The following is a 9,763-nucleotide window of genomic DNA, read 5'->3' as shown; positions in this document are numbered from 1 at the left end:
TTGAATGTGGTTCTTGAGTCTGGTTCTGGAGTCTGGTTCTGGAGTCTAGTTCTGGAGTCTGGTTTTGAGTCTGGTTCTGGAGTCTAGTTCTTGAGTCTGGTTCTGAATGTGGGTTTGGATGTGGCTCCCGGTGGGCCCTTGTGTTTTTCTTTGATGCCACGTCGGTCCCAGAGATCTTCTGCGTCTTCATTGACACCATTGCGTTGTTGCATCGGGGACATGCATGGAGACACAGGTCTCGCCACGGAATCACCGTAAAGCATATGTTAGTTTGAGGCCCTTTGCGGCCCACTATAGAACCAGCAAATGCTTTTCCATTGGCCGCATTCCCGCTGCATCCTGGATGCCCGGTGGTCATGGTCATGGCTGCGTGTTTTCCATGAAACAAGGGTTCTAAGAAATTGCGGGACGCCCATGTTTAAGGCGAGTCTAGTGCAAAGACTCCATTGGGGCCATTGACGCCGGCGTGTGTTCTTTCCGTATCTGGGCACTGGACGCTGTTTGGATTGAGCTCGCGATACCTGCTTTTTCTTTGGAACTGCCTGATGCTCTTGGACCTGGTTTCCTCCCGTTTCTCCCTTTGGATCTAGTCTCCTCTCGTTTCTTCCCGTTCCCCCTTTGGCTCTAGTTTCCTTTCCTTGGCTCTGCTCTGTTTACATCATCTGCTCTCGTACCCATTTGGGCCTTGCTTTAACATTCTTTGGTATTTACGAAGCAAAGGGTTCAATATCACTTGATTCGGCTAGCTCGGGGCGCCCTGATATTGCCAGGGGCGTCTTGACTCACATGTTCAGCTGATGTCGCTTTGTTGTTTTGAGGCTGGGGACTGTTTCGTCCTGTTCGCTGTAGCCTGTTGCGTGTATCTTCCAAGGCGTGAATACACCACCACCGACTATCATGATACTATTCAGCAGACGCCTGGTCTTCCATCAAGGGAGCAGTACATCAATCAGGCTGCTCCATCTTTCACTTGTTACCATGGCATTTAAGCTTAAGTATTTTAAACTTATATAAGATATACCAATATATAGCGATGTTAAGAGGCTCACAACAACCTCTGGATGCGTCTGAGTAAAATGGACTATACCTTTAAACATCTTCATAATTTCCTCTTTTAAAAAAATCTTTCAAGTACGATAAAGAAAATTATTGGTATCAGTTTTACAAACTCTCATATCTTTTGGATAATAATACTGAGAAATTAAGCGAAATCTATTACTTTTTAATGTTCTTGATGGGTTAATTTTGGAATGATACAGTACTTCCAATATATCTTTCCTACTAGAAACATATGTTCATAGAATTTATATTTAGCATCATCCAAATAAACATTTCCATTAAATAGCATAGATTAATTCTGATTTTTTTGCTCGCCGAAAAAGCTAACTGATTATTTGTACCATTATACTTAGTCTTCCATCACCATCAAAACACCAGATATCAAGATTTATTCTTTGTTAATGGTTTAGGTTGCTTAACAATTATATATACAGATTACATATTTTAGTTAATTGTATTTTCTAATTTCTCCATTAACAACCTTAATCAATGTAGTTAAACCTATTTTATTATTTAATCCATACCTCATAAATGTATTTATAGTTCTGAGTTTAGCAGAACCTCCAAGATTTCTATAAATCTTAAAGCTTTCTCATCTCTACTATCCCAAAACTAAAGTTATCAATGAGGCATATCCTTTTTTGACAACCATCACCATCAATTAATCCACTTAAGCACTGTATATTTTAACATCTACGGATCTATCTATCTTATTATTAGTCTCCGGACTATGCTACAGGGGTCCGATACACCCGCTAATGTTAATGTACCGGGTGAGCTAGTTGAATATTCTCTTGAAACTTTATCGAGAATAATGTGCGACAAAAGTATAGTCTCTGAGGTTCCTACTTTTGTGCTATGCAAGTTTGCTACCTGCGAACCATTACATCTTTTCTAACTTACATCTATATAGTTGTAGGTTATAGCCTTTTTATCAGGATATACTTTTACTTTAGAGGCATTAATTACAAGACTTATACTTAAAGTGCTATAAAGAAAATATCTATTAAAGATATATATATGTAAGTCCTCATCTTCAATTTAAGCGCATCGAACAAGAGCCACTGTCTCGAATTTGGCTTCTCGCCTGGTCATTTGAATTGATTTGGTATTGGTGTCGCTTCCTCTTCGTTTATCCTTTTCAAGTCGCTTCTCCTCTTATATCGACTTCAGGTTGCTGCCAAATCTGCCCAAAACTCGGGAACCTGGCTCTGCTCCGATACCCCCTTATACTCCGGACCGTTTTATTAGCGGTTTGGTTAAGATTGTGAGCAGGACACAGATAGGCCCAACAAAGTGAACGCCACGCAGCAGCATGCCCGATTCAAGAGACCCAGGCTACACGATATCGCTGCGGCCCAATTCAGAATATGTACAGAAATATTGATTTTAAGCTCACAAATCTCTCATACAAGACTGCCCGCCATGTTCTGCTTGGCAGAAAACGATTTTCTAAGTTTGAAAGTAAGTCAAGAGAAGAGAATGCTAAAGTAGCCAGAATCGCCCCAGAAATGACCATTTTCAACAATATTATGAGCAATGAGCTACGATCTTTTGATTTGAAACTACAGCGAATGGAACATTTCGAAGCACACTATCTTGTGCATATGGCAACGGTGTACTTTACTGTCTTAAAATAATGTCCTCCAAGACAGTCGATACCAAACGAAACTTCGCTCAGCACAAGGAAAATTTCAAGATTTGTTTGAAGAGCAAAATTGCTTCCTGGCTTCCACAACTGTTCTCTTTTGACAAGGATAGGACAAACATCACTAGGAACACCGCTGACCAGTGGTTCTCTGACATTGTTGATTTTTTACATCTACCAATTGAGGAAGGAGACGACGAAGAAGACAAAGAACCAGACAATCAAAACTATGACGAACTAGGCCTCAGTAAGTACTTCAGGGTGCCATCATCACCATTCTTGATTTGCATTGTTGCATGCATCATTCTAGACAACAACCACACATGGGTTTCTTAGAGGGCATTGCGAGAAAAACCATCGATTTGCCATTCCACTTCTTGTACAAACTAATGAGCAATGATCTTGCAAACGATCACTACAATCCCCGCGACACAATTTTTCTTCTATCTTTGGATTCACCGAGTTTACTTATACGTGTACCAAGAGGTATTTTCTCGAATCAGATCCCAATAATCTTGCATCCACTTTTCGTCGCAACACATCTTGGAAAGCGTACGACCTTGGATTCCACAACTGGTTCGAGGAAGAAACAGTCTTGCTAAATGTTAGCAAATACGTGCTTCCAGATGATTTTGGAATCAGCCCAAAGTGGAAACGAGGCTTTTAAGGATTACATCTAGGATGTGTTCACTGCGCTTGTGGCGAATCACGACACCAAAAACTCACCTCAACAGGCAGAAACGGCCTTGATTCTGGACTGCTTGTCGCAAGGCTGAAGCTCATGCCGCGTCGAGTGGTTGTACCTGCTTTTCTGTGCAAGCGTTTTCGAGAGAACACTCACCTCGCAATTTGTCGCAGTCTGTCGTCTCTCTTCCCGAAAACGGAGCAACAAAAGAAAATGAGTTCTTTATTGCAAATGTTCGGGGCAAAGGTGAAGTGCCATGCGACGAATATCCACAAGAGAAACACTCTGCACATGAACGTTGTGACCCCGACTACACGATGTCGCCGCAGCCCAAAAAGAGCCGGAAACGTACAGTCAGCCTGGGTCGAAGCGCCCCTGTCAAGCGATTCTGCACGTGAGGCATAGAACCCGGGCCTGTATCCCAGGGCCCGGCACCCCGAGCCAAAAGACCGCCGTACAAAACCGCAACACATCGCCGATCACGTCTCCGAGATCACATGCGGCAGCCTGGAAACCCTTTTTTTTTTGCTTGTTCCCCTCGCCCGTGTTTCTCGTCCATCTCTTCCCCATTTACCGCTTGCGGTAAGCTTGTGGAGTGCGTCGCGGCCGGCCCGAGATCTCTGCGCGCGCAATGACATAAATGTGCGGAGTTAAGCCTGGTTTTCTCTCGACTCCACACCCAGTGGCAACTGGCAAAAAACCAAAAAAAAACAAACATCGCGGTTCTGCAGAAGAGCGTGCCACAGAACGACTTGCTAACACTCGCTGCTGAACGCCCACCCTCGCCCGCGCTTCTGGAGTCCTGGTGGTGCAGTCGCCAGAGCAAGCAAAGACTCGCAACCTCAACCACGCGTCTTCAACCATGGGGGACAATTCCGCCCGCACAGCCGAAAATGGCAGCGGCCTGCCGGGGCGCAAGCCAAGCCTCCTCCGGAAACTCTTCCGGCGCGTACCCAAAACACCGGGCTCCGCCGGCAGCACGAGCAGCGGGGACTGGAACCTGTCATCCACGGCCCGGTCCGGGACGTCCCGGAAAACCGACACGGTAGGCTCGCAGAACACGCTTCTCGCCGGGCTCTCCGGCTTTTCCAGCAGCAACGACCTGGACGACGAGCCCGACGACAAGGCGTTCGACGAGCACTCGGAAAACGGGCTCGATTTCCACGACATCATGCTGGACGAGGACGCCGACCTCTCGCACCAGACGCCCGAGGAGCGGGGCCTCAGCTTGCTCCGCGCGGCCGACAACAAGGACGTGGCCGAGCTCTTGGCCAGCCTTCTGCCGGAGGACATGCTGGCGCCCAAATACATCAAGGCCACGCGCAAGAATAACCGCAGCCCGAAGGTGTTGAACCACCTCTTCTTGGCGCAGGAGCTCCGCTGCTCGTCCGTGACGGACTTGAAGTTTCACGCCGAACACGGCGCGGACGCAGGCGCGGACGCCCGCTCCGACACTGGCTCGCCGGAGCCCGGCGCCGACTCCAAGGCGCCCGCCAACCTGCACGAGATCTTGGCCATGGAGTTCTCGCGGGACGGCAAGTACTTGGCCGCGGCCGGGCGCGACTCGCGCATCCGCGTGTGGCAGGTGATCGCGTCGCCGCTCAGCAGGCTCAAGTACAAGAACTTCGAGAGCGCCCACGACGAGGGCGGCGGCCGGCAGAAGCAGAAGGCGTACGCGGGCGCGCCGGTGTTCCTCCAGGAGCCTGTGCGCGTGTTCGAGGGCCACCACAACTCGGTGCTCTGCCTTGACTGGAGCAAGAACAACTTCTTGCTTTCCGGCAGCATGGACAAGACCGTCAAGCTCTGGAACATCGAGCGTGACGAGTGCCTCGAGACGTTCCGCCACTGCGACTTCGTGACCGCGTTGCGCTTCCACCCGACGGACGACCGCTTCTTTGTCAGCGGCGCGTTGGACAACCGGCTCCGGCTCTGGCTGATCTTGGAGCACTCCGTGGCGTACATGAACGACTTGGGCGACAACGCGTTGATCACGGCGTTGGAGTTCACGCCGCTCGGCAACTACTGCGTTGCGGGCGGCTTTAACGGCCTGCTCTTTGCCTTGGAGACGCAAGGCCTCCTGCTAGTCAAGCGCATCGAGGTCACGCGCCGGCCCAGCAACGCGGGCCACTCGGCACACAGCACTACCATCAGCGGCATCAAGGTGTTCGAGAACCCGACCTGCGCAGACGTGCCCAGCCTGGCGCTCACCAAGTGGAATCTCTTGATCACCACCAGCGATTCCACGGTGCGGCTCGTGGACTTGTCGCTCCGCAAGTTGGTCACGCGCTTCAAGGGCAACTCCAACCACAGCTCGTCCATCGTGGCCAGCTTGAGCGAGGACTGCCGGTACATCGTGTGCGGCTCCGAGGACCATTGGTGCTATGTGTGGGAGAACAACAACGCGGTGATCAACAGCAAGTTGCGCTCGTCCATCAAGGAGATGCTCCTCGACGGCCGCAACCAGCTCGACGAGAAGCACAAGCGGATCTCGCGCCTCCTCCACGACAACATGCTCTGGAAGAAGTTGCCCATGCAGATGTTCCTCAAGGACGAGAACGGCAAGAAGTACATTGCCAACAACAACTATAGCTACTCAGCGTTCCACGCGCACAGCTCGCGCGTCAACGTGGCGCTATTTGCCCCGGAGAAAAGCAAGCGTCTCCTCCAGTTCGCGGACGACAAGATCTTCGACCTTGTCAAGCGCGGCACGCTGTTGACCGGAACTCAAGGCAGCGAGCTCACCGGCGAGCCGCCCTGGGGCTCGGACCACATCATAGTCACCGCGGACGTCACCGGCCTAATACGAGTGTTCCGCCAGGACCCCGCTCACCACATCAGGAAGAACCTTCTTGAGTTGGCGAAAATGCAGAAACGAGACCGTTCCCGCAACCTCCTCGACCCGCCCCTCAGCCCGGACCTGAGCCATCACGGGCGTGCCTCGAGTTTCCGGGACGAAATGTCGCTCAGAACGCCCAGCAAGAGCCCAACGCCCGACGGAACCGCCGGCATCAGAAACAAGCTCCACCTGAAAATCCTCACGCCATACTCGCGGACCAACAGCGGCTCCTCCGTGCGAGCAGCAAGGCTGAATTCGGATCTCTCTAGAAATGCATAGACGTATTAGCGAGTCTTCTATTAAAGAGCTGTTTTGCTCACGCCGCAGCCATCAAATCATCAAGCTCGGAAGCCGCGGGCTGGCCGGCCCCGATGATCTGCTGGAACAAGCCGCCGATCTTGTCTGTGTTGAGCTGGATTCTCGCTGTTGCCTCCTTAGAAAATGCACCTGTATGAACCAACGAAAACAATTTCAATGTGTAGACACAGAGGTTCTTCTCGGCCAACCACGTCTCGTGTTCCTTCCGCGCAATGGGTTCGCCTTGTTCCCCGGACTCGGGGATGCCACCCAAAGGCGCCACCGCGGCGTCCAGACCGTCAATGTATACGTAATCCTCGTAGTTGACATCCTCGTTGTTTTGTCTATCGAGAGTGATGTCCTTGAGCAGGGCAAGCCTCGCCTCATGGATGAGGAAGACGCCCTTGAGTGATTCCTGTACCACTTGCGGAACTTCGCCCTTGACCAAGGCCCCCACTCCGGAAGGATTGTCGAAAAAGGACAGGAAGTTCTTGAAGTGCGCCCCGTCCCTGAACTTCTCGTAGAATGTCCTGAACGAGACAAGCATGTCGATGTAATGACAGGCGAAGTTATGTTCCAGTACCACAAGGCTTTGCACCAACGAGCGCATCTTGGCATTCGAGTCTGTCGTGGTCTCATTGAGCTCCCTGGCCGCTGCCCCGACCGTCACACAGAGATCGCCGATACTAATCAAAAGACCATTGAAATCCTCCAAGAAAAGGTTTATATCGATCAGGTGGGCAGAGTTGTCGTTGCTCGCGTAGGTGAGGTCTTCGAGCTTCCACGATAGCGATAGCAAGACAAACTCCAACACACACTTCCAGGAGTCGCTGAGCTGGGTGGCGAGCGCGGCGCAGTTAGTGGGCCACATGCGAATGAGGGCGAGGAAGTCGAACTTGGACACCAACTTCACCTGCAAGACGTCCAAAAGCACGTTGGAAGTACCGAAAGTTGGCTCGGCCACATAGCGGTTGATGTTCATTACGCGGGCGATCTGCGAGAACTTCTGGATGATCGGGGTGCTGCGAAGAAGCCTGTTGAGCACCACCTTGTGTTCCAGCGGGAGCGCCGAGTTCTCCGCGCTGTCGTTGGTGTCCTCGAGCGGGTCGTCCAGGAAAAGCGCATCGACGCCTTCCGTGGCGAGGGAGTGGAGGAGGTCCTCGATTTGCAACTTGACGTTCGCGTTGAGGAGCCGGTCCGTTCTCGGCGCCAGGTCGCCGGAGGAGGCGTCGAAGTTCTTCAAGACGAGAGAAAAGTAGGTGTCGAAGGCCTCCTGCAAGGCTGCGTCCGGGCCGGTCATGTCGAAGTAGTAATGGAGCACGCGGTCGTGGACGGCATTGTAGTCGGAGACGCTGGACACGGTGCTGTATAGGCGAGCGATGGACGTCGGGACGGCCACCAAAAGCGAGTTCCAGATGCCCATGAACACCACATAGAGGTCCATGCCCACGCGCAGGTACGCCTCGAGCGGCAAGATGTGGGCGGCGAGCGCAGGGAGGGCCGAGTTGAAGTCGTCGAGCTTGCTCGAGGAGCCGGTCTTGTTCGCGGGCTGCTGGGCGAGGATGTGGATGACGGCCGCCGCGATGAAGCTCATGAACACGTGCTTCTCCGCGCGGGCGGACACATCGATCTTGGCAATGAGCGCCGCGGCCGTGTCCGCGTCCGCCGCGGCGCCGGTCTGCCTGTGCGTGAAGGCAAGGGCCGAGAAGTCGCACAACGTGTACTTGACGAGCCCCTCCCACAGGCCGCGGAACGCCGGGAGCGCGTAGATCTCGCGGAACAACAGGCTAGCCAACACGAACATGGGCTTGCGCTGCCGCGGGCAGGCCACGGTCTGGAAGCGGGCGTGGGCCGCGGCCATGAGCGCGGCCAAGGCCTTGTAGGCGAGGCATTGCGGCACGGCGAGCGCGCAGTCGTCGTCGTCGAGCACGCGGCAGCCGTGCGCCGCGAGGAAGAAGGCGAACGGCTCGGCCGCGGCGCGGGCGTGGTCGTGGCACACGGCGGCCAAGAACAGGCAGGCCGCGGCCTTTGCGCGCGGGTCCGCGTGGGCCGTGCCCTCGAGCTGCGCGAGGTGGAACGCGAACAGGCCGACGTCGTGCACGTCGCGGTCGTCGAGGAAGCCGAGGCGGAAGAGCTCGGCGAGCACGTCGACCAAGAGCACGCGCGGCTTGGCCCGCGGCTCCTTCCACACCATGCGCACCAACTGGTCCTTGAAGCGCTCGGCAAACTGGCGGAAGCCCAAGCTCATGGCCTCGCGCTTGCCGTTGACGAAGCGGAGGAGCCGCGCGAGCAGGCGCACGGCCTCGAGGCGCACGCGGTCCGCCGGGTCCGAGAGGAGCCAGCCCACGTAGCGGAGGTACTCGGCGCGCATGAACATCTCCTCGTACTGGACCATCCACAGCGCCAAGGCCCGCACGCACTCGGCACGCACGTGCGGGCACACGTCGCGGTAGCGGTGCACGAACACGTGCTGGAAGATGTCCGCGAGGTGCTCGGCCACGGTGTTTTTCTGGCGCACGGCCGTGGCCACGGCCTCGCCGAGCACCGCGAGCCGCGCGCCATGCCCGCGCCCGCCGCGCCGCTGCGCGCCCGCAAGCTGCCGCTGCTGCTTCTGCGCCGCCACGGTGATGCTGGCCGCAAGCTCGCAGAGCCGCGTCTGCATCTGCAAGACGAGCGTGGTGGCCACGAAGCGGAGCGCGCGCACCGCGCTGCCGCTGAGCGCCAGGAGCCACGCCACCACCAGGTTCATCATGGGCGCGCCCCACGTCTGCGCGGGCTCGCCGCCCGCCGCCCGGTAGAGCACGCCCTTCTCGTGGGCGCCGGCGACGACGCTGCACACAAACTCCTGCATGTTGTGGCGCAAGCGGCGGCCGCCGCTGCCCGCGGCCACAAAAGGGTACTCGTGCCGCTGCTGGCGGCCGAAAAGCGCGCCGAGCTCGGCCACCGTGGCGCCGGCCGAGTCCTCGTTGAGCATGTCGTGCGGCTGGACCGCGTGTGTGCAGCCGCACGCGCACAAAACCAAGTCGACGAGCGCGGCAAGCGCGGCCGCCGTGTCTGTGTCGCCGCCGGGCTCGAACGCGTCCATCCATTCGAGCGCCAAGTCGGCCACGGCCACGTCTGGCTGTGCCAAAGCGCTGTAGAGCGCGTTTTGCCCGGCGTCCGCCGGGCCGGCGGCGCCCGCGGCGCCCGCGGCACGTGGCCTTGCTTTTTTGCGGGCCGGCGGCGCGTCCTCCGGCTC

The 9,763-nt window shown here is 55.0% G+C and overlaps 4 protein-coding genes across 4 annotated transcripts in view; 2 read left to right on the top strand and 2 right to left on the bottom strand.

Moving 5' to 3' along the window:
• Nucleotides 1-580, bottom strand: part of METBIDRAFT_197691 (uncharacterized protein) — a 1,488-nt gene extending 908 nt beyond the window's left edge. Inside the window, exon 1 of the mRNA XM_018854890.1 lies at nt 7-580. Coding sequence (XP_018710905.1) covers nt 7-364 — 358 coding nt within the window. The 5' untranslated portion in view covers nt 365-580. The remainder of the gene's footprint in view (nt 1-6) is intronic.
• A 1,849-nt stretch (nt 581-2,429) lies between these two features.
• On the top strand, nt 2,430-3,043 carry METBIDRAFT_12400 (uncharacterized protein; the record flags this gene model as incomplete). The annotated part of the gene is made up of 3 exons (XM_018854224.1): nt 2,430-2,523; nt 2,631-2,954; nt 3,018-3,043. 3 exons carry the CDS (start codon nt 2,430-2,432, stop codon nt 3,041-3,043), a joined length of 444 nt encoding a protein of 147 aa, XP_018710904.1.
• A 1,640-nt stretch (nt 3,044-4,683) lies between these two features.
• Nucleotides 4,684-6,255, top strand: METBIDRAFT_15790 (uncharacterized protein; the record flags this gene model as incomplete). The annotated part of the gene is made up of 1 exon (XM_018854617.1): nt 4,684-6,255. A coding segment is annotated over one exon (1,572 nt), but the record flags the coding sequence as incomplete, so codon positions are not given.
• Nucleotides 6,256-6,662: 407 nt separating this feature from the next.
• Nucleotides 6,663-9,763, bottom strand: part of IRR1 (Irr1p) — a gene marked incomplete at both ends in the record, with an annotated part of 3,745 nt that continues 644 nt past the window's right edge. Inside the window, 2 exons of the mRNA XM_018858939.1 lie at nt 6,663-6,724; nt 6,823-9,659. Coding sequence (XP_018710902.1) covers nt 6,663-6,724; nt 6,823-9,659 — 2,899 coding nt within the window. The remainder of the gene's footprint in view (nt 6,725-6,822; nt 9,660-9,763) is intronic.

Source organism: Metschnikowia bicuspidata (assembly GCF_001664035.1).
Source record: "Metschnikowia bicuspidata var. bicuspidata NRRL YB-4993 chromosome Unknown METBIscaffold_4, whole genome shotgun sequence".
Lineage (NCBI taxonomy): Eukaryota > Fungi > Ascomycota > Pichiomycetes > Serinales > Metschnikowiaceae > Metschnikowia > Metschnikowia bicuspidata.
This window is presented reverse-complemented; position numbering and strand designations above follow the sequence as displayed.